The sequence below is a fragment of the Podarcis tiliguerta genome, assembly GCF_965153285.1.
Source record: "Podarcis tiliguerta genome assembly, chromosome: 5".
Classification (NCBI taxonomy): domain Eukaryota; kingdom Metazoa; phylum Chordata; class Lepidosauria; order Squamata; family Lacertidae; genus Podarcis; species Podarcis tiliguerta.
Genome location: NC_139538.1, coordinates 7,195,504 through 7,219,020, shown reverse-complemented (window position 1 = coordinate 7,219,020; position 23,517 = coordinate 7,195,504). Strand labels below are relative to the sequence as shown.

General features: G+C 48.5%; 1 protein-coding gene across 35 annotated transcripts in view; it reads right to left on the bottom strand.

Moving 5' to 3' along the window:
- Positions 1 to 23,517, bottom strand: part of EIF4G1 (eukaryotic translation initiation factor 4 gamma 1) — a 78,296-nt gene that overhangs the window by 38,179 nt on the left and 16,600 nt on the right. For 10 of the 35 annotated variants that reach the window (XM_083441801.1, XM_083441803.1, XM_083441809.1 and 7 more), the window contains 4 exons: positions 17,864 to 17,972; positions 17,341 to 17,430; positions 9,742 to 9,915; positions 7,588 to 7,687 (listed from right to left, as the gene is read on the bottom strand). In XM_083441801.1, the coding sequence (XP_083297927.1) occupies positions 7,588 to 7,687; positions 9,742 to 9,915; positions 17,341 to 17,430; positions 17,864 to 17,938 (439 nt within the window). In that variant the 5' untranslated portion in view covers positions 17,939 to 17,972. Of the gene's footprint in view, positions 1 to 7,587; positions 7,688 to 9,741; positions 9,916 to 11,204; positions 11,226 to 16,878; positions 16,912 to 17,340; positions 17,431 to 17,863; positions 17,973 to 23,517 lie in introns of all 35 variants that reach the window. The other 25 variants (XM_083441794.1, XM_083441816.1, XM_083441827.1 and 22 more) reach the window with 8 other exon arrangements.

Here is a 23,517-nt window from a genome sequence, read left to right as displayed (position 1 = left end):
AAGAGCTACTGCTGTAACTAGCTAAATCTGTGGCCTTGTTTGCCTGGCTGCATGGAGCAAGGAGGGGAGGAATGAAAGTATAGCTGTGGTCTAGAACTGCGTGTCCCCAGAATTCCCTGGGCCACCTCCTCAGCTCTTCTCCAAACCAACTCTCTCTGTAAGCAGCAAACAAGAGAGATAGGAAGACTGTACAGAAGCAGGGACTGGCTCTAGGCATCTCCTCCCCCAGCCACCTTCCCAAGCTTCGTGGCCTTCTCTTCTGCCCAGCATGCATGGCACCCACCTAGTCTCTCCATTGGGCAGACTATTTTGAATCCAAGACTCTGGGAGACAAAACTTAAGAGAGTCTAGGGGACGGCAAGGAGTTCTAGAAATGAGTGGAGAAGCAATTGTGTTGAGAATTACAGGTTCCACAGAAGGGATGTGGAACCTGCGGCCTCTGCTGGTGCTCTTGAACTACACTTCCCATCATCCCCAGCCTCTGGCCCTGCTGGCTCTGAACATCTGGGAGGCACTGGGTTCGCCATTCCTGCCCTAGAGCAAACTCAAAAGGAGAAAAGTTGCCATAAAAACTCACCAAGACACATTTTAAAACATCGATACGTAGAAAACATGAAAAACCGGAGCAAACAAATAGCAGAACTACTAAAGGGTGCACCATATAGCCAAACTTCAGACAGATTCACCTCCTACAGCTTATGGCAAAAAAATCCGTAAGTTATTAAACACCATACGAAGATGTACTTTTTTTCTGGCCGCCCAAAATCTCCCAGACAGACATCTTCCTGGCAGAATGAGATATTTCAACTGTGGGCCACCCAATCCCAATGGACATTTGCAGCAAAGCCTTGAGAGGAACTATCAAGGGATTTCCGAGGTTGCTCTCCCAAACATCTCACCTGCTGATGCGAAGTGAGGAAAGCAATGGAAAAGCTTCGCCTAGTTGACCTCTGGGGCTGAGCAGACAGAAAGCCCCAAGATAAATGTGATGCTAAGGTGTAATGATGGACAGAGTGCCAGGGGAGACAACCATGAAACTGGACTATGCCTTGACCAGAGCTTGGGCAAAATGATGGGAGGACAGCTTTTAACAATTGTGGTAAAACAGAGCCCATGGAGAAGAGAAGGGTGGAAATAAAACAGGGACAGGGATTCTTGTCATGTTTCCCACACTTCCTTAGGCATTGAGCACCCTTACAGCTGTGTGCAATCCAGGCAATCTGGGTTGGGAGGAACCCAGACTCCAGATGGCATAGCTACCAGACACTGCTAGTGTTTACTTCCTGGCTGTCCTGCACATCCAAGGGGTTACCAACTTGATTAATAATAACAGAACAAAATGTTCCGATTTACAACTGTGCTACAAGGGAAGCTTCAAAAGCAGTTTAATTGCCGTGGTTTCCTCAAACAGAACCAAAGCAATGCAGCACAGCATGGGGGAGGGCTGAGTGATATATCAATATAGTGTCCAAAACCATTTTCAAGCCCATGCCATGATATTGGTTTCATAATTTTTGACCTGGCGATATACTGTGAATCATGATGTATGTGTGTGTGAGTGCGCATGCATGTGTGCTATGCAAAAATCACAATGTGGAAAAAATTGTGAAGCTAGCCAATGCCTCTACATAGCTCCATCCTTATTTCAGACATTGTAATATACAGTCATACCTTGGGTTGAATATGCTTCATGTTGAGCGTGTTCAAGTTGTGCTCCGCGGCAACCCGGAAGTAACAGGGCGCGTTACTTCCGGATTTCGCCGCTCGCGCATGTGCAGGCGCTCAAAATGACGTCACGTGCATGCACAGAAGAGGCGAAAAGCAACGCACGCGTGCGCAGACGTGCCATCACTAGTTGCGTTTGCTTCTGGATGCGAACGGGGCTCCGGAACAGATCCCGTTCGCATCCCGAGGTACCACTGTATCAGTATATCACAATGTTTAGCTGGTGATATATCACAAAGCTGAAAACCAGATATTGCCCTGCCCTAGTGTGGAGGACCTTTGCCCCCCCCCCCCCCCCGATGTTCTTCAACTGCAACTCCCATCATTTCTGACAACTGGCCATGCTTGCTAAGATGAGCAGTAGTTCTGCAACATCTGGTTCCCCACACCTTCCGCAAGGCAACTGTGGCTCAGTCCTTCCAACAACCAGGCCAAGGTGAATCAGGTATCAGAAGGAACAAGATTGGGGGTGGGAGCAAGAAACCCTTGAGGTGTGATGCATATCGTCAGAGCTAAGGTAGCCTGGACCAGTGGAGGCACAAAAGAAGGCATTCAAAGGATTTCTAAAGGGTGGGAGAAATTCAAAGCAAAAATGATCACGAGCTACAGAGGAAGTGTCTTTCCAGACCTCCTGTGGGACTCTCTCTCCATAGTCAAGGTGTTTCCACCCCAAATGCCCCAAGTTCCACAGGTGCGCCTAAGCTCCAACCCCGCAGCCTGCGCATTGCCTGCATGTGCTAGACCATAGAGAGGAGCTGCTGCACTGACTAGTCTAGCCTGTTCTGAGCACATGGAAGCAGCCCTCTGCCTGTGCTGAGTCATCTGGCCTAATAAACTTTATGGGTGGGGAGTGCGGTGCGGCACTTTCACAAGCTGACAGTCACCCCTGAAGCAAGCAGCCGCAGAAGCACGCAGCAAGCCGGCCGTGGCATGAGGCTGCCCAAGCAGGCAGCGATCCTGGAAAGGGAAGCTGCCAGTGCCTGTGGGAGATGGGCAGCAGGGGAGAGGACCATCAAGCTCACCTCCTCCAATCACCGCAGGCTTGCAAGAGGAGAAACTGCGCACTGATCCACTGCTTCCTGCTACTCCAGGTCTCAAGGCACAGGAGTCAGATTGGGGTCCTGAACACACAAGCTTCTCTCCTAGATGCCCCAACTCTGCACGGAAGGGATGGGATAGGAGCAGGCAGCATATCAGGCTCAGCACACCCACTGCAACTCAGCCCTCTGAAGAAGCTGAATGCACCTACCTTTCGGGAAAGGGTGTGGGCAGGCGGGTTGATTTTTTTTTTGCAACCTCTGCAGCACTGAAAGAACTATGACATGCAGGACTGGGATGGGATGGAGGCCTCAGCTCACATTTCTGAGTCTGCAGGAGCAGACTGGGACAGGTCCAGGCTAAATATAGCAATAGTGCTCAGTGATCATGTGAGCCCCATGTGGGGAAGGGAAGGAGGGAGGGAGGGAGGGAAGGAGGGAGGAAGAGGAGGACCAAACACTCAAGGCAACTTGACAGAAGAGCTTTGAGGAAATATTAAATCCTGGGGTGGTGAGGAGAGAGTGTGTACTCCAACAGCAGCAAATCTGTGCAAGGCAGAGCTGAGAATGTGTTGTCTCCCCTGCTGCGCATGCGCAAACCCAGCCACCATTGTGGCTTGGAAACGTAAGACTAAAAGCCACTTCAGGGGTGACTGGGTCAGGGGCTGCTACGAAACCCGCAGCTCCCTTACTGTGCTGCCACAGCAATCCAAAGCCAGGCTGAGGTTAAAGTCTGCGCAGCCACTGGCTGGGCAGTTAAAGATTAAACTGACCCCACCAGAAAGGAGGAGGGGAGAGGGGCCCCTAGAGATGAGACAAGACGGATCCGGCACCCAACCTGCCCAAGCAAACAGGGGGCATGATCCAACACTCTAGTGCTGAGTCGCTCTTGGAACTGTATTTTCGCGGGCGAAATTATTTCAAAACAAATAAAAGTATTGAGACCAAACGGGAGTTGAAGAGAACAAGTGTGCACAGTTCTCAGTCACTTTGAGGGAATGTCATGCAAGACTGCTTCCCACGCCCTCTTGCCAGGGGAACCACGGCCTCAGTTTGCCATCAGAACTATTGTTTCACAGCTCAGGATCACTTCCAACAGGAGTCGGGCTTCAGAAATGTCCCATTTCTGTGACATTTAGGGGTAGCAAGACAAGAGACGAATGTGTGAACCTCCCAGGCTTACGCCATGAATGGGGACACATGTGGCCATCCAGATATTTTCTGGACTCCCAACTCCCATCATCCCTGATCGTCGGCCATGCTGACTGGGGCTGATGGGAGTTGGAGTCCAACTACACCTGGAAGGCCACAAGCTCCCCATCCCTGCCTTATATCCTTTGACAATAAATAACAAACCAAACCATTTGGGTGGGTGGGTGCCTAGGGACTTTAAGTATCCCTAAGGCAATAGTGGGATTGGAAAGAAAATCTGCACCAACAAAGCTGGCAAGCGGGAAATTGACATGGGAGCTTGGCTCTGGATTTTCCAATTCTTCTGCCATTCCACTGCATGTTTTCTTTTATTTATTTGAATGTGCAGCTCAGGGCTGGCTTAACACTTCCTCCGTTAGGCTTCACCCTTCCATCTCGCTCCAAATATATATCCTTACCTGCTCACTCTGACTCTCCCAATAATCTCTGCTTTGCAATTAACCAAACACCTCCCCAAGTTTCTAGATCAGAGATGGAGAAACTGAGAGCATTCACACAGGTGCTGCTGGCCTACAGTTGCCATCCTCCCTGGCCGCTGAGCCATCTTGTGAGCAGATGGGTGATGGAACATTTTAAGGCCACCCCTGTTCTTAACAGTACCACCAGGAGGCCTCTCAGAGAAGTCCCTTGTGGTGGGGTTTCTTATTCTCACATTGCTACCCGTTTCTCTGGCCTAGTTCTTGCTGTGGTAGCTAACCTGGGTGGCAGCTGTACATTTTCAGACTGCAGGTGAGGGTTCCCACGATTTAACAATCGTCCATACAATGAAATCCCCCACCAGCCCCCAAAATGCATGCAACGTCTTGTAAGAACAAACATCTGATCACCTGAGCCCACACATGCAGTCTGAAGTGATGCAGCCCAGACACAGGCCTGCCACCCCAGCAAGAGCTAAGGCTCTACTTCTCACACTCACACACTGTTATCTTACTGTAGTATGAAAAACTTTAATAAAAATCTTATTACTGGGACTGCATGCTCCCTTCCTTGAAGTGTGAGAATCAGCGCATCTGGTAAAAAGCAAGGGGGTGAGAGGAAATTAAACTAGAAATCGATCAGTTTTAGACTAGGCCTCCTTCCAGCACATGCAACCCCCCCCCCCCCCATTATGTTTATCTTTATCAAACACGTCTTTATTTAATAAAATTTATACGCTGCTTGATTGTAAAAAAAAAAAGAAAGAAAAATCAAAAATCCCCCAAGCAATAAAGGTAAAACAAGAAAATCAAGAAAAAAAGGCAACTGCATTTTAGAACACACAGAATACGAAAACAAATTAAAACTGTCTCAACTTTCTAAGCACCTGAGTAGACTCGTCTAAACAAGGAGATTTTTAGCAGTCGCCAAAATGAGTAAAATCAAGTCACCTGCTCGATGTCAATGCGCAGGGAGTTCCAAAGCGTAGCCGCTGCCACACTAAAGGACTGAGCTCTTACAAATGTGGAATGGGTATTCTGCGGCACCTGTAGTAGTGCCAATTCCGTGTGGCCTGCTCCTATAAACACCGCTTCAAAATCACAGTGGAAGATCATACATTTTTCAAACACGATTCCAATACAAAGATCTCCCTGTGTGTAGTGTGAACTAGCACATGAAAAAGTTTTTTTCTGGGGGGACGCATACCCCTAAACATTTTGTGAATCTTTGTACTTTTGTCCATTTACTGTATTTATTTTTCCCAATTTGAACCATAAAAATGGTGATTTTCTTGACTCAAAACATTTTTTTTAGGAAAAAAGCACTGCATAAACACACCTGCCCCACCCTGCACTCTTTCAAGTCCTGGTATCAGAGCCAGCATACAATGAATACCAGTTTCTGGGGGGCAACTGTGGGAGAGAGAACCACTGCCTTCATAACCAGCTGATAGGACTCCCAAGGTGCATCTGGCAAGCAGCTGTAGGTAAGAGGATGCTGGACTAGAAAGCCCTTTGCTCAGACCTTCTTGTGATCTTAAATGGTGCTGTCCAGAACTCCAACAGACCTGATCATCTCACAGTTAACTCTGCTTTTATAGGGAAAGTGCTAAGAGTTTTCTGAACTTTTACATCAATTCACATACGTTATATCTCAGTGATCCTTACAATGGCCCTTTAACGTAGGCCACAATTCTTCCCCCTTGCCCTGTAAAAAGACAGAGAGGCTGACAGCAAAAAACGGCAGCTTGCCTCAGGCTATCGGCTATCTAGCAAGTTTATGGCTGAGACAACATGTGAACGGGGCAACTTGCTGTCTCATAGCTCAATCCCTTAATAACTATGCTGCAGTCTTTGCTTTCATACTAGCAAAGGTCTCTTTGACATACACACACAGGGAGGTTCTCATCTGCCCTCCCCAGAACCCTGTTCTTAAGGCCCTTAATTCTCATCCCCTACTGAAAATGGAACAATGACACACCTATTTGCAACTGCATCTACTATGTAATCTTGAGCCAATATACTCTCCTTCTACAGCGTCTCTCTTTGTCTAACCTTGCAACTAATTGGGATAGTGAGCACAGCCTACAATCGCGCGCAGCCTACAATCTTGTCAAAAATCATAGGCTCAACCTCCTGGAACAAAAATCTCTTGCACCACTCAGTTTGCTTGTTTGTTAGCTAGATTTCCAGAGCACAGCCACAGAAAGGGAATAGACTAGCAGTCCAGAGGTAAGAATCCAACTACATGGGACACCCCCAGTCTCTTCTGAAAACATATTTTGCTCAGTGATTAGATACTCCTGCACTTCCATATTCTAGTCTGAAGGGAGTGAGGGGCAGAGGAGAATCACTTGGAAAGCGCACACACACACACACACACACACACGTGCGAATCAACAATCAGAAAGAACAGAAGCAATTTTGAATCGGGCTGTAACTGACCTAGTTTTATAATAATTTTCCAATCAGAACACTGGGTTGCTATTCAGTGATTTGTAAAACTGGAAAACTATATTTTTGGGCCAAATGTTTAGTGTAAATACTTTTTATTGATGGTCCCTCCTGGATGCGGGACTTGAATTAGTTTCCTTGGTTCTGTGTTTTATTTAAGAGTTGGTCCCTAACCTGGGTAAAGAACAGTGATGTAGAAGTGAATTCTTAACCACACTCAATTGGAGGCTTCCCACAATCGAGACCCTCCTTTCATTTTGCAGTTTAAGACCTAAGTCAAACTAGACTTCTCTCCCTCCCACAACGTCCTCTCTCCCCACTCCACCCCAGATTTTCTTGACTGTGCGTGCCACTGAATGACTGCGGCAAAAGGAATTCTAACTTAATCAAGCAAGGAGAACATCAGTTGACTTCCACACTTTCACAGCAAGTAAAACCACTGCTCAAGGCTAAACTGCAAAGGTGACTCGAGCCCAGAGACATCTTGCACATAGATGGAACTTGCAGAACAGGATCAAGAGCAGAAACACACTGGATGCCATCAGAGCTCAGTCGGGCAAAGAAAAAGCTGCTCCCACCCTGCAATTTTGCAATTTTACACACCATCAAGATCACAGGATCTTAAAACTGGAAGGGACCCCAATGGAACTGGAAGTTCAACCCCCGGCAATGCTACAAACAGAACATGTAGTGATATATTTCCCACACACACCACACAATGACAGTCATACCCGTCCCCTTACCATAGGTGCCAAATTCTGTGGGGCTGGCTCCAGGGTAAAAGCTGGGGGCACCTGGCTGAACAGGATACTGCTGAGTCGGAACAACGTATGTGGAGCGGCCCTGGGTCAGAGAGGAAAAGGAAGAAAAGGGTAGCAAGTAAGTGCCTGAGATTAAGCTTGGAGGAGGAAGACCTGACACAAATGGGATAGGGTTGAAGTAATGCCCCAGTAATGTTCACCAGATCAAGAGGAGCGGGGCCATAAGCAAGGCCGCAATAAACACAGAGAACAAAAGACACCATCAACCCCACTAGGGGGCTCGTAAACCTGGGGAGACCAAGCTGCGGCTTTCCAAAGCTTACATCCAACCTCCCTAGAGGTGGTGAAGGCATTTTCTAACTAAAGGGGGCGTTTCCAAATTCTGGCTCTTTTGCATCCGCTTTAATGAGTCACGAAGCACCTGCTCATTCATCCCTTATCCAGTACTACATAACTCTATGCCCCATCCTAGATAAGGGTTGACACAGAAGCCACCTGATACCATTTGTCTACAACCTTTCTGATCCTCCGCAGCTTCTCCCCACCAGCTTAAAAGCACTCTTATGATGGATGCTGGCATAAAGTGAGGCTGGAAGGTACCCAGTAGCTGGATACCCATCACCTGAAAGAATTACATGTGCAGCCTACTCACACACATATTCAACAACAACACCCCCAGATCAGTAGCCTCTCCACTGCACCATCTGGGCTGAAAATGTGGGAGTGGAAGGATCATAGTGTCCCAGGAGCATGGGCAGCTTCCATGGGCAACAATACGCTTGGAAGGAGGGGAGCAACTGCGGAACCCCAACAATATATTTTTAGGCACCAGACAAAAGCATTCATCTTCTTCCAGGCATTTGACTAATTAAACAATCCATGGCCTTTTAAAACGTAGAGGGAGCAGGAGTTGTTTTCGTTTGTTCCTATGTTTTTTGTGGTTTTATATTGTAAACCACCCTATGATACCTGGACGAAGGGTGGCATAGAAATTAAATAAATAGTAGACACATACCCCAGGAGAGCTTAGGGCTGCAAGTGGATCAGATCTCAAATTGATAAAAACAGTACGAGTGAAATAAATTGTCAACATCCTCTCTGTATACATTTTCACACAAGAATACACACCAGTTCAAAAGAAAACAGCAGCACGGTTTGTTTGTTTGTTTGTTTGTTTGTTTTATGGTGTGCCCAGGAGTTGATGCAGGCATCACCAATGAGAGATCCCCCCTGCCTTCCTGTACAAGTTAATGCTTTCTGAAAAACAAGGCTTGCCCTTTGCAGCTTTTGAAAAGACTTGTATTAAAACCAACCAGTAAGTCAGTAAGACTTGACTACCTGACAAAATCAGGGGTCATATTTTGTTTTTTGAGTTGATCAAAATGGTTTAAACTGATTAAACTCTGCAGCCCATACAGACATCATAGGTGCATCAAACCATTCTGAAACGTGCACACACACAAAAATGTTCTCAGTGGTCATCCCTCAGTTCTGGGTGACTCACCCAAGCCCGGTCTTTCATGGTTTCCTGAAATGGTGCAAGATGCTATTTATTCAAACTCTTTTGGGGTGAACGAGGAGGGAAAGGGCAGCATAATTAGCAGGTTACCCACCCCAAGCCCTAGGATAGTGTGGGTTATGTGTCCTATGAAGTAAATAGTTCACACGCAGGGTTGCAAGAGCAGTTTTGCTACCTCTTAAGCTCCTATCGCTCAATAAGCGGGACATGGATCATATCAGACGTGCCAAATCTCTGCAACTGCCCCCTCTCATCAGGACTGTGGACATTTCCCTGCTGCTCCCAGGGCTTGCCAGAGCCCTGTTTCTGACCAGCATGTTTGCTAGGAATGTGTGCACATGCATAAGCGGGGTTACCATTGATCTTATTTTACGAAACAAGACAGCAGTGCCCATAGATAACCACAGGAAACGTTGGAGGCAGGAGGAGAGTGCTGGGGGTTAACAGGTACGCAGTCAAGGTGAGGGCGCCAGGAGCGAGGGTCTGAAGCCTGACCCACAACTCTATCAAGAGGCCCGAGGAAAAACAAGCCAGCAGCAGGCTCCCGGAGACAAGGCTCGCTTGGGAAAGTGCAAAGAGCTCTCCAGGTCTGCCCTCAGCCCCATTCTAGCCCTCACCTGCTGTCCAGGGATGTAGTAGCCTTGCGAAGCAGGGTAGGAGATCTGTGAGGGGATCATCATCACCTGGGAAGCAGCTGGATAAACATGAGTGGGTGGGCCAGGCCGAGCCGACGTATTACTCTGCACCCGGGAAGCACTTGTCGGAGGCTGGGCCCTGTTCTGGTAGAAATGCTTCAAGAGAGAGAGAGAGAGAGAAGAGAGAGAGGGGCATGCTTGGTTAGCAAGGCCTGGCCTGAGGAAACCCCAGAGACACAGCTGCCAGTCCCATGTCCACCTCCCAAAGAATCTGGCTGTGGCTACGTGGAGAAGGTGGCGCACAAGAATCTGCCTTTACCCATAAAGGCATGGCACAGGGACTGCCACTGCCAAACCTGGATTCTCTGCAAACCAAGCCTTTTGTTTTTATTTCGAAGAAGGAAAGCAAGTTTCGGGACCTGGAAGGCTGCAGAGAAAAACAAATGGCCAATTTCCACATGCCTTGCTCTGGTCTTCCAGACAGAAAGTTACAGGGTCTCTATGATAAGATGGCAGAAGCCACAATCCTCCAGCGGCCCTAGGCAGCAACCTAGTTTACCTGAAGGACCACTGTGAGAAACAGGAGAATGGTGGTGGGTTGGCACTTCCACCTCTTAAGAGTGGCCCACCACTTTGTCCACAAATAAAGCTGAAGGGGCAGAGAAAACGGTTCAATTTAGCCTGGGGTCTCCTGTTGCAGACCTTCAATGCTATACTGTTCTATGTGTGTAGGTCCTCCTTAGTCAAATAAGCATAACCAAAACTCAACAAAACAAACTCAATGCAAGATGTGCAGAGAGGATACATGATGCAAATTACCTTGACTACAAAAGGGTCAAGTTTCTTCAAAACTCAAGATCAAATGATAGTTGACTACATCCAACAGGAACTGGCAACACTAGGCAATTTCAAGCCTGCGTTGCCTCTCCCGAATTTCACAGAACTAACACATGAAGCTCATCTGCAGCCAACCTGGGGTTTCTAGAGGTGCTACAGCATATGCATACAAGCCCCAGGATGCAACACAACATCACATGGGCAAGGCAAGGTAGCGGGTGGGGGGGAATAGAAGACAAGAGCAGTGAATTCTGCAACCCACAGAGCAAATATTTTTTAAGAAATTAAAGAAGAGCAAGAGGATGTTCCAGAGGCAGCCAGATCTGTACAGAACATCTCCACCCCTTGCCAGGATGCAAAGGAAGCCCGTTATGGATCACGCCGATTCACGTGACTCTCTTTCTCAGCCCTCTGCACAATGAAAGTGGTACTCTAGCCAAGGAGTTGTGCTTCTCCCCATCTCCACAAAGACTGACCCTATATATTGACTTCTGTTTTAGTTGTGCACTGAGCTACGGATTGGAGACTAGAGTGGGCTCTAAGTGACTTGCACCAATGCTCGGACCCTCCCGCTCCCAACCAGAGTAGGGTTATAGAAAAGGCATTACCTGAAGAGACCTGAATCCTCCCTGTTAGCAAGCACGCACGCGCACACACGCACACAAGGAGAAAAGGGAGAGAGAAGAGAGACACACAGAGAAAGAGAAAGAGACAGGAGTTACCTACAGCCAGACAAGTTACCAGGCTCAGGGGAACAGCTGAATGCTGAGCAGGAAAGCAACAGCAGTGCCATGAGAAGGAAACTGGAATTGGGGGCCGGGGAAGGAGGAGGAGGAGGCTCAAGGGAGAAAAGGGAAATAGGCTGGGATGCATGACCAGAGGCAAGAAAATGCCATCCTGGGGAACAACTCTGCTTGCAAAGTCCTTACACCACTTCCCACCAAGGGTTCAATGAAACTCTGAACCTGACTGCAGAAAAGTGTGTGTGTGTGTGTGTTTTGGGGAGGGTGTTGTTTGTCAAACAGCTGGGCAGGCCAGAATGTGCAGCTGTGCTGCGTTCAGATCAGCTTGTGAGTCACAAATGGTGCCGGCCTCCTTTTCACTGACTGCCATGCTCTGCATTTAACTTGCAAGCGGTCCAGCCCTCACTTGCAAAGCGTTCTCCATCTCTGCATTTTGGCTCGTCTTCCTTCCCCTTGCCTCCTTCCCACTGGCTGCCAAGCTCATCTATATAATCTGCCTCCTTCTCACACTCACGTCCTAGCATCTCCTGCTCCAGCCTTTGGGCAGAGACTGGCACAGCGCCCAAAACACTGCTGGCCCCGAGTAAGAACTCTGAACTAGGTATTCATCCGCAGTGTCTCCCATAATAGAGGCAACAAATCCTGTAACCTAGAAAAGAAGATATTGCAGTTTTTGCTGTTCTTATTACGGTTTTGTTTTCATTTTGGATTTTTAATGCTGTTAAATTGCCCTGTGGTGTTTGGGTGAAGGGCAGTGTGAATTTACTAATAATAACTATTTTATAATAATGTCTTTATTGGAGACACAGGGAAAGAGGAAGGGTGAAATGGCACATGTCACCTATGGCATCAGTTAATTGACTTGGAACACATCCTTGGGAACTTCAATGTAAGATGGGCGCCTGGCAGCACTCAAGAGTCATGGAAGTGGCTGAAAACATTAATCAAAAGTGTTCTTTACAAGTCCTACAAGAATATGCATCTGGGTGTAGCACTTTTTGTAGAACTGCTCTGAAAGGTTCATTTAATTTTTTGAACTTTCTATTTCTGCTGAACTGTGCAAATACGATTTTCCTCTTTATGTGATCCAACACTGTTTGCTCTCATTGACTGGAATTTGCACAACACTGGAAAGTGATCTTTGCACCAGGAAAAAGTGATTGCTTAAGGAAGTGATGGGATTTGTTTATTTTGGTTAGGCCAGCAGATACAGTATGAAAACGTAAGGAGATGTTTGCAGTTCAACTGCGCATTATATAATGAGAGCACTGCTGGAAATAGATGTATACAGATTTGAACGCAAGGTTCCTTTTCTTTGTATATGATTGGATATTTGCACAAATACTTTCAATTTCGTAATGAATATATGGGAATAAATTATTTGTACGCCTCCTTCCAGCAACTGCTGCAGCCAAGCTGCTGCCAAACATTTTGCTCTGCTTTCCTTTGAACCACATCAGAGTCCAATAGAGGGGTCTTGTCATCTGGGCAGCCCAGGACCTCCATACACTCTGCCCAGGCTTGCACCCCAGGGAGGCCATTTTGGTGCTGCCAACACAGTGGTTTGACTTCACCCCGGAGGTGCACTCCATTGTCTCTTGAGACAGACGGATGCCAACAAATGGGAAGGGGGGAAGAAAGAGGAGAAGCCAATAAAAGCCTTAACTGCTTTTACCTGAAGTATCCCCATGACTAAAATGTAGGAAGAGCCTTGTAGGGTCAGACCACAGAACCATCTAGTCCAGCATCCTGTTCCTACATTGGCCAACCAATGGGAAACCTGCAACCAGGTGGAATCACACTATCCCTAAAATCTTTACCAGCAACTAGGATTCAGAGGCGTATTGCCTCCAACAGTGTAGGCAGAATGCAGCCAATGAGCCCCAATAACCATCGGCAGTCTTATCCTCCATGAATGAGCAGGTCTTGCTTGCTGGAACCCATGCCCCATTTCTGAAGGAAAGAAACACCTTTCAGCTGCCGTGCTCCCTGCATCATCATCATCATCATAATTTATTATTTATACCCCGCCCTTCTGGCTGGGTTTCCCCAGCCACTCTGGGCGGCTTCCAACAGAATATTAAAATACAATAATCTATTAAGCATTAACAGCTTCCCTAAACGGGGGTGCCTTCAGATGTCTTCTAAAAGTCTGGTAGTTGTTTTTCCCTTTGACATCTGGTGGGAGGGCGTTCCACAGGGCGGGTGCCACTACCGAGAAGGCCCTCTGCCTGGTTACCTGTAATTTGGCTTCTCAAAGTGAGGGAACCGCCAGAAGGCCCTCGGCACTCAGTGTCCGAGCAGAACGATGGAGGTGGAGACGCTCCTTCAGGTATACTGGACCGAGGCAGTTTAGGGCTTTAAAGGTCAGCACCAACACTTTGAATTGTCCTCGGAAACAAACTGGGAGGCAGTGCATAACACTATCTCAGTTTTCCAGCTTTCTAAACTCTTGGGTGGGCCCTCAAAAGATGGGAAGATGGACAAGGGAGGGGAAGTTTTGGGATCACAAAGGAGGCCACGTGTGGTTACGAAGGGCAAAGCCACCCTCAACCCCTTTCTAAGCACAGCCCAAATGAGCCATAACTGCAAATGTGTACTTGAATGCGCATGTGCACAGCCTTGAACCCAAAGCAGCTGGAGGCCTCAGTAGTTAGCAAAGTGGCAGTGCTGTGCTAATTGGAAGAGGTAAAGAGGGGAATTCAAACCCCGAGGGACAAGGGGCAATGTAGCAGAAGAGGAGATCACAGGTGGGAGTGGGCTACCAGTGACCCACCAGCACATCTCGCCATGACAAGGAACCTCTTGCCGAGCTACTTCTCATGGGCTTCATTAGCAACAGCCAGATCCATAGTGACGTCCCCAGAGGGCGGGGGGCAGACGTGAAGAATGGTAACAGCCCTGCTGCATCAGACCAAAGGCCAGTCTAACCTGCCCTCTGGTTTCCCAAAGAGGTCAACCATTGGGAAGCCACAAGTAGGACATGAGCACGATAGCTCTTGATCCCTAGAAGCCGGTATTCAGGAGCCAAATGCCTCTGATACTGGAGCTGCTATGCAGATATCCAGACTTGCAGCCACCGAGAGCCTTGTTCTCCACAGATTTTGTCCTATCCGCTCTAAAGCCATCCAAGCATTGAGGACAAGAGTTATTCTAGATAGTCATCAACATAGATGTCAGGTGGAGCTGCCTCCCCCTGCATCATCAACTTGCCACCTTGGGGCAGTCCCCTCTATGCACCCAGAAGGTGCTCTTTACTCTGCAGTTCCTTAAGATGCTGGGCATGCAAACTGGAAAACTGCTAGAATGTGTAATTTAACACAGTGAATCAGTTCTGAACTAAGGGAACCAGTAAAGGTAAAGGTAAAGGTACCCCTGCCCGTACGGGCCAGTCTTGACAGACTCTAGGGTTGTGCGCCCATTCTCACTCAAGAGGCCGGGGGCCAGCGCTGTCCGAAGACATTTCTAGGTCACGTGGCCAGCGTGACATCGCTGCTCTGGCGAGCCAGAGCCGCACACGGAAACGCTGTTTAACTTCCCGCTAGTAAGCGGTCCCTATTTATCTACTTGCACCTGGGAATGCTTTCGAACTGCTAGGTTGGCAGGCGCTGGGACCGAACGGGAGCGCACCCCGCCGCGGGGATTCGAACCGCAGACCTTTCGATCGGCAAGCCCTAGGCGCTGAGGCTTTTACCCACAGCGCCACCCGCGTCCCAAGGGAACCAGTATTGAGTAGCAATAATTCTTAACAGGTCATCTTCAGAAATTGAACTGTGGAACAGAAGTATTCCCAGCTATTATTATTTTTTAAAATCTCACTCACTCTGACAACAGTACTGTAATACAGGCCAATATCATCTTCTCTGGAAGGCTGATATTGACAGGTGGTGGCTTCCTAAAGTCACACACTGAGATCATGGCAGAGGTGAAACCTGAAGTCCAGATTTCCTCATTCCCAGCCCAGTATTTTAGCAAGAGACACAGTAGGCCAGTGTTTCTCAAACTTGGGTCTCCTGCTGTTGTTGGACTACAAATCCCACCATCCTTGACCACTGGTCCTGCTAGCTAGGAATGATGGGAGCTGTAGTCCAGCAGCTGCTGGGGACCCAAGTTTAAGAAACACTGTAGTAGGGGATCTGAAGCGGTCCACAGATTCTCTACTGAAAAACCATGCTCCATGTTTTGTCCACTGTGGGTGTGTATGACACCCACGCAGCCAAAGGCTGACTCAAGGAGTCAGGAGTTCTGACTAGGCACTGGGACACCACCTTCAAATGAGAATACAATCTGAGGTCCAGCAAGGTGAGCACAGGGGCAGCCAAGATACAAATCTCTTCGGTTAGCATTACAGGTGCTATTTGACCACAAGTGGATTGGGCTCTTCAGAGTGAACCAATGAGGAGGAACGAGACCATATTCAAAATCCTAGGTGACACCTTTAAAAATCTCCTAACCAAGCATGTAGGATTACAGGAAACAGTTCCTGAATGTGTAACTTCTGGGAATGAGAGAGTCTATGGCTCTACATATTTTGCTGGACTAAAACGACTATCACCCCCAATGAATGGGCCCTGATACAAGGGAACTACAACTATGTCTGGTGGTCCAGAGGTTCCCCACCCCTGGAATAAGACCTCCAACCTTTTTTTGGGTCAGATCTCCTCAAAGTTAACAGTAACTGAAGCTTTTGAGAGAATGTCTGGGAGGGGGCAACACTATGAAGCCTCGTCATCTCTCCATGGCACCCCAAAGGGCAACTGGGGATGGGGTGAGAAAGGAAAGCAAGCCAACAGTTCCGAAATGGTCCTAAAACCAATCTCTGGGCACAGACAGGCAGCTTGTTCCACAGGAAGAGAAGGGGTGGCACAGAACAAGGAAGAAGCAAGCAGAAGCAGCAGCAGCAGGGAAGCAGCTGTCATGAGTCAGCATGTCATGCAAGTCACATGGGAAGGGGAGAGAGTCCTCTGCCTTGGACACTGCAGTCAAACAGACCCTAGCAGCCCGGTCACCCCTGGGATCAGCAGACACAGCCGAGCACCTGAGATATAGATTTGCCTTCCCATGTTTCATTTTCCTATTTGACTTAATTCATTTCCTCTCTGTGTGCTTTAAAATGCTTCTCTTTAGGAATGCAATTCATCCAGCACTTCAGAACATCCGGAACATCTCACGTCTATTATCGTGTGATCACTGCAACACCCCTGTAAGGTGTGGCTGGTGTCATTATCCTCTTACTGAGGGCAGAGAGAGCTGAGGGCAAGTGAGTGCAGCTTGCCTTGGGCCACCTGACGACCTCAGGCAGCAGCCAAAAACTTTGGACCAGGGGCTTCACAGCTTATGTCTTTTACAGCATGTGCACCACACATCTCGGGCTGTTCTTGCCTTGCCAGCCAGGACAAACGACCAGCAGCCTCTACACTTCTCCAGCCAGTTTCCCTGCAGTGTCCAAGGAAACCCCCTCCCCAACGTAGATGCACCCCAGCCCAGCCCCGGATTGCATACACAGCATGCGGTGAAGGGAGTAGAGAAGGGTTAGTACCTGCTGATGTAAAGCACGAGGCCCTGCTGGAAACTAAGACAGGAAAGAGCGAGGGGAGAGGAGACAAGAGCAGAACATCACTAACAGAAACAAGCATCCCCCCGCCACCGCCACCAACTCACTCCTCGGCGTTATCTAGTCGCCCTACCTGCCTTCGCAGAACCCCCCCAACCCCCCACTGTGCGAGGACCAAGGATAGGGCAGTTTCCACCACACCTCTGCCTTCATGGCTGTCTCAGCTGCGCTCACCCAAACAGACATATCCACCCAGCATGTGCTGCAGATGAACTCCTGAGTCAGCGGCGCCTGCAGACGGAGTCAGCCTCCAGGGCTCCCTTTGCCCGGCAATCCCCGAGCCACATGGAAGAACCTGTTTGGCAGCCCCTCAGAGAAGGCCTGGCTGCCACCCCAGAGATCTCGCGGGCCGAAGAGCAGCAGTGGCAAGAGCGGCCACCCCCTTACCTGTCGAGGCTGGGAAGGCGTATTCATTTGGGTAGCTTGCGCTGGGTTAAAAACCACAGGTGCCGTCTGGCCAGGAGGAAATGCTGACTGCTGGGGGAGGGGGAGAAGGGAGGAAGAGGAAGTTAGCAGCTTCCGTAGCTGCCCCCAACCCACACCCAAACCCCACCCTCTAGAGAGCAAGATTGGGGTGCGTGGAAAATTTGTGCGAACACTCAGCGCACGCAGAGAGGCTAAGGCAAACTTTGCAAAAGGGGCTCAAGAGGGTCGTCCAATCAAATCCTGCCTTGCAAGGTTGTTTGGACCCACAGTGCAGAACTGACCCACAAGCAAAAGGCAAGAGAAATGCAGAAAGGTGTGCATGTGTGTGTGTGTGTGTGTGTGTGGGACAACTTGTGTTGAAGAGGAGCCACCAGAGAAGACAGAGCAGCCAATGGAGGTTGCGAACGGGGAAAAGATGGTAGTTTTTATTACGTATTGTAAAACAGAGGGGGACATGGCAGCTTGGGAGGGAGAATCGTTTTACCTGTGGAAGTCCAGGAGAGGGGGAGGGGTGTGGGGCTGATGGGGTTCCTCCTGAGGGCTGTGGAGTTTTGTTCATTTCACGTGGTGCTGCATAAGGATCCCCTTGCTACCTGTTGAGATAGAGAAAAAGAGGCATGGTAAAAACAAGCATGGAAGGAACGCAACACAACTAGAGGCGGAGGGGAAAATTCCAAGCTAAAACTGGACCCCGCAGCAGAATGGAAGGGCAAACAGAAGCAGCCCAAACAAGGATGGATGGTCAGCCCTCCAGACCGCATTTCCAAGTAGCATGAGTGCCATTGCACAGACAGATCTCATAGCGCCGCATGACGATTGGATCAGAGAAGAAATGGAACAGCAGGAACTTCAGGCAAAATTCAGGGGAGGGGCTATAATGGATGTTGCCAATGAGAGTCCCAGAGGACTCCTAGGCAACTGCATCTTTTGGTACCAAGATAAATAGCCACCCCATGTACCTTTATACTTGTACGCACTTTTTTAGTGGTGCAGCCCCTACCCCACTGTAGGCTCGCTCCCTAACCTTATGCCTGTGCATCCTTAGGCAGCTTGATGTTCATCTAGCGCAGAGTGCCTTGGCTTAAATTTCACCTGAAGATGCTCTGTATTGCTACAGAGACACCCACATGGGCCTCCAGCGGCCACACACCTGGTTCCTCCATCTGTTTTAGTGTACAACTTCCATCAGTTGTGCTGCTTGGGGCTGATTGGAGGGCACCTAGGAAGTGCAGGTATCCATTTGCAACTGAAACATTATAGGTCCCCCTTCCTCATTCATAGTTGTTGCAGGCATGGTGGCTAGAAACTTTATATATGCTGCACCCCCCTGCAATCCCTACACAGATCTGGCTGGCACAGGCCACAAAACCACAGCTCGCCCCTATACACGAAGCCAAGCCAGAGCACAACCAAGTGCAGTACAGCCATCTTCTCAGAAAAACTCTTCACAAAGTTCAAGAGTTCAAGACACGAAGGCTTTAGCAACTAATCCACACCTAATGACCCACCTAAGTGGGATTCAGGAAATCACTCAAGAAATCACTCAAGATATCCCTCAAGTAATTAAGGAACAAAAGAAGAAAAGGCACACTAGCCTGGGAACCTCCTCTCTGCCCAGAACATTGGAGGCTATACACCACACCTCCTCAACAGTATTTATAGGAACTCAAACACTGAGATCCTGCTCTGTTCCAGTAACAAGAAGCCGAAAGCACCAGCCTGAAGATGACGAGTGAGACCTCGTCGAAACGTCGCCTAGACACCCCAACTTTTACACGGGAAGACACCCGAGGACACCAAAACCTGCAAACTTTATATATATATATATATATATATATATATATGCTTTCGTAGATTTTCACGGGTACAGGAATGCAGGTTTTGGTGTCCTCGGGTGTCTTCCCGTGTAAAAGTTGGGGTGTCTAGGCGACGTTTCGACGAGGTCTCACTCGTCATCTTCAGGCTGGTGCTTTCGGCTTCTTGTTACTGGAACAGAGCAGGATCTCAGTGTTTGAGTTCCTATAAATACTGTTGAGGAGGTGTGGTGTATAGCCTCCAATGTTCTGGGCAGAGAGGAGGTTCCCAGGCTAGTGTGCCTTTTCTTCTTTTGTTCCTTAATTACTTGAGGGATATCTTGAGTGATTTCTTGAGTGATTTCCTGAATCCCACTTGGGTGGGTCATTAGGTGTGGATTAGTTGCTAAAGCCTTCGTGTCTTGAACTCTTGAACTTTGTGAAGAGTTTTTCTGAGAAGATGGCTGTACTGCACTTGGTTGTGCTCTGGCTTGGCTTCGTGTATAGGGGCGAGCTGTGGTTTTGTGGCCTGTGCCAGCCAGATCTGTGTAGGGATTGCAGGGGGGTGCAGCATCCGGAGGTGCCACCCTGGTTTGGCTACTGGATGGTGTCTGTAATTTATCTGTGGAGAGGGTCTGGGTTTGGGTCTGGTGTGGTTGATTGGTGATGGCGTTCTGTGTGCCTCTGGATCTGGTGTCAGATTTTGTGGGGAGGGCTAATTTCCAGATGTCTGGCAAGCGGGATGTGTCGTCACGCTTGTTCATGTTGTGAGGGTGTTTCTCTATCTCGATGGCTTCCATGATTATTCTCTTGTGGTGATGTTCCATGTTAAAGAGCAATTTGGAATCTGCAAAATTAATTTCGTGTCCTGTTTCTTTCATGTGTTGGAAAAGGGAGGAAGTTTTTTCTTCTTTTTTGACGGCATTCTTGTGTTCTGCGATCCGTGCATTTATTCGTCTGTTTGTTTGTCCAATGTACGTGGCTGGGCAGACTTTGCAGGGTATTTCATAGACCCCTTGGTTTTCCAACTGAATTTTATCCTTGGGGTTTCTGAGGATATTGGCTATTTTTTGGTTGGTGCAAAAGGCTGTTTTGATATTGTGTTTATGGAGGATTTTGCTAATTTTATCTGTAGTGCCCTTGATATAAGGAAGGAGGGCTATGCCATTGTTTTCTTCTGTGTCTTGGTTTTTGGGGGGTGTTTCTTTTTGGATTAGCTTCGTAACCCTGTTTTGCTGGTATCCATTGGCAATTAACACATTTGAGAGATTCTGTAACTCAGTTGTCAAGTGGTCTTCGTCAGCCAGGCGTTTGGTTCTGGAGATGAGAGTCTTGGCTACGGAGTTTATTTGTGCAGGGTGGTGGTGTGATTGTGCATGTAAGTAGCGGTTGGTGTGTGTTTTTTTCCGGTAGATAGTGTGTCCTAGGGAGCCATCAGGTTTTTTGTAGATTAGGACGTCAAGGAAGGGAAGTTGGTTGTTGGCTTCTATTTCCATAGTGAATTGTATTTTGGGGTGTAGGCTGTTGAGATGTGTGAGGAAGCTATCCAGTTTTTCCTTCCCGTGTGGCCAAATTACAAAGGTGTCGTCAACATATCTGAGCCAAAGTTTGGGTTTGTGTTCTGACTTGTCTAAAGCATTGGTTTCAAAGTGTTCCATGTACAGGTTAGCGATGACCGGTGAGAGGGGTGATCCCATAGGTGCTCCTTCTATCTGTTTGTATCTTTGTCCATTGTGGAAACGTCGCCTAGACACCCCAACTTTTACACGGGAAGACACCCGAGGACACCAAAACCTGCATTCCTGTACCCGTGAAAATCTACGAAAGCATATATATATATATATATATATATATATATATATAAAGTTTCTAGCCACCATGCCTGCAACAACTATGAATGAGGAAGGGGGACCTTCTGAACCCTCATTAGTACCCATAATTCCCAGAGAAACATGGGGCTATCTGATGAATGGCTTCTGTCGTCCTTTCTTCTATGTCTCCTGCTTCTTAAGAAGCTTTTTCAAAAAGTTATCATCTTCCACCTGCCCAAACACAGTATCTGGGGGAAAATAGTGACTTTTTAAAAATTCTGGGCACAAAACCTTGCCAGCTTGCATTCAGCCCTAAGTTAATCATCTCTCTCAAAAAAAACCAACAACTCTCAGATGAAAAGTTGCTGCGGTAGTGTCAAAAGGGTCTCAAATTGGCTGTAAACTGCACTCTTCTACCCCAATTTACCTGAAAGGCACCCAGCAGAGAAGCTGAGATCAATCCCACCCAGTCCTTGAAGGCAAAGCAGCACCACACAATGAAAGATTCACATTAAAGTGCATCAAAGAGGCACCCAATGAAAATATGCACTTAGAGATGTGCAATATGCAGAATGCCTTTGGACCAATGTCGGAGCCAAGTCTCTCTGGGTAAGCTGAAGGATGGAGGTTATCCAAGACCCCCGTATGTCTTGAATGCAACTGCTAAGGTGCCGCAGTTTGCTCCACTGATCTATATGGGATATGGATGCATGGGGCTATCAGGGCACGTCTCTGGCCCCACTTGTGGCCACAGTAAGAAACCATTTTGAGAACGACCCACCTAAGACCCAGACTCTGAATCGACACCAACTCTACTCCCTATCGACTCTTGCTGGCCATTAGACTGTATACAAATAATGCGAGGAAGTCAACCCATTTTCACGGCCTTGGCCTTTGCTCTGGGGCCTTCCACCATACAGGCATCCCTCCAACTCCCGTTTGATTGCATATACACATGGTGCCAGGAAATAAATAGATAGAATACCAGGAAATGGTGAGAGAGAGCTGGAGAGTCCTCGGGGTTCATCAGGAGACCCTCTCTGGATCCCAGCGAGGGTGGGGGAAGCCCCAAGGAGAATGGAGGCACACAGAGACTTTGTTTACACTGTTCATTCTCCCCGCCCAACAGCTGGCACACGGGGTAGTGCAGCAGCACCCACCACTTCCCCGCACAGCCTCCAGCCAACCCCGGAGCTTCAACTCTAGATATTTTGGCTGGCCGGCCAAGGACTTCCACAGCGTTTTCTGTCTCCAAACCAGACACACAAATCCAATGCACCATGATGATCCCCACTACCCCCTCGCAACACGTCCTCCCCATTTTCTCGGTCACTACAAGGGGCAAATGAGAGCCCCTCACACATTTCCTGCAGAGGTAGCATGCCAGATCTTCTTGCTATTGTGCTCCCTAATGCAATAGGCCAAGTCAAAAAGGAACCGTGTTGCAAGCCCACCCAGCATTGTATTATATGACAAAGCAGCCAAATTCACCTGGGTGGGAATGAGGAGCAAACATCTGAGCTGCCAGCTCCTACATACGACAAGAAAATACCCCCACCCCATCCCAGTTTGCTCCACCAGGTGCCTGCATGGGCTAAGGTGGGTTTAGAAGCCTCCTAATGGTCTACAGCATGGGGAGACACACAAAGGCCTGGGGATCGGATCCGGCCCAACCGCCTTCTAAATCCGGTCCACGGACGGTCCAGGAATCAGTGTGTTTTTACATGAGTAGAATGTGTCCTTTTATTTAAAATGCATCTCTGGGTTATTTGTGGGGCATAGGAATTTGTTCTCCCCCCCCCCCAATATAGTCCAGTCCCCCACAAGGTCTGAAGGACAGTGGAGCGGCCCCCTGCTGAAAACGTTTGCCGACCCCTGGTCTACAGGCCTCAGCCTAAGCAAGGGCTAACTGGCTGCAGCTTTCACAAGCACACGCAGATGGGCGAAGGTGCATAGGCCAGGGTGGCAAGGCAGAGGGAACGTCTTCCAGGACGCCAGGCAGTAAACAGTCCTACAGCTGCCCTGTGGAACCTTATGGGAATAGGATCCCTTTGGTCTGGACAGGGGCAGTGCCCTCTCCAGCACAAAGCAAGGTAGAGCCACTCTACCCAAACAGACCCAGAGACCTGGCGTAACCTGACCCTTGGGCTGCTGCTGTCAGCGTTTCAGGCGACTAAAGACTTTGGGAGAGAGGAGGAAACGTACGCAATGCAAAGGAGGCAAAAAACCAAGACAGGATCAGGAGGCTTCTGCAGGGCTCCAGTTCAACACACAAGAACAGCGTGGCCAGATATTTGTGGGGGGCCTCACCGAGGGCACCCTAACAAGCCTTTGGATTCTGAAATTTTCCCAGGGCATTGGCAACAACAACAATAAAAAAACTTAAGTATATGTGGTGGTCCTGGGTGTGGGTGGCACATCAGCACCAATGTCTTCACCTCTGCTTAGAATTAGAGCCACCAGTTCTCATACTTCCCTTCTCCCCAGTACCCTCAGCCCTTACTAAAACGGGATGCGTTTTTTAAGGACCATAA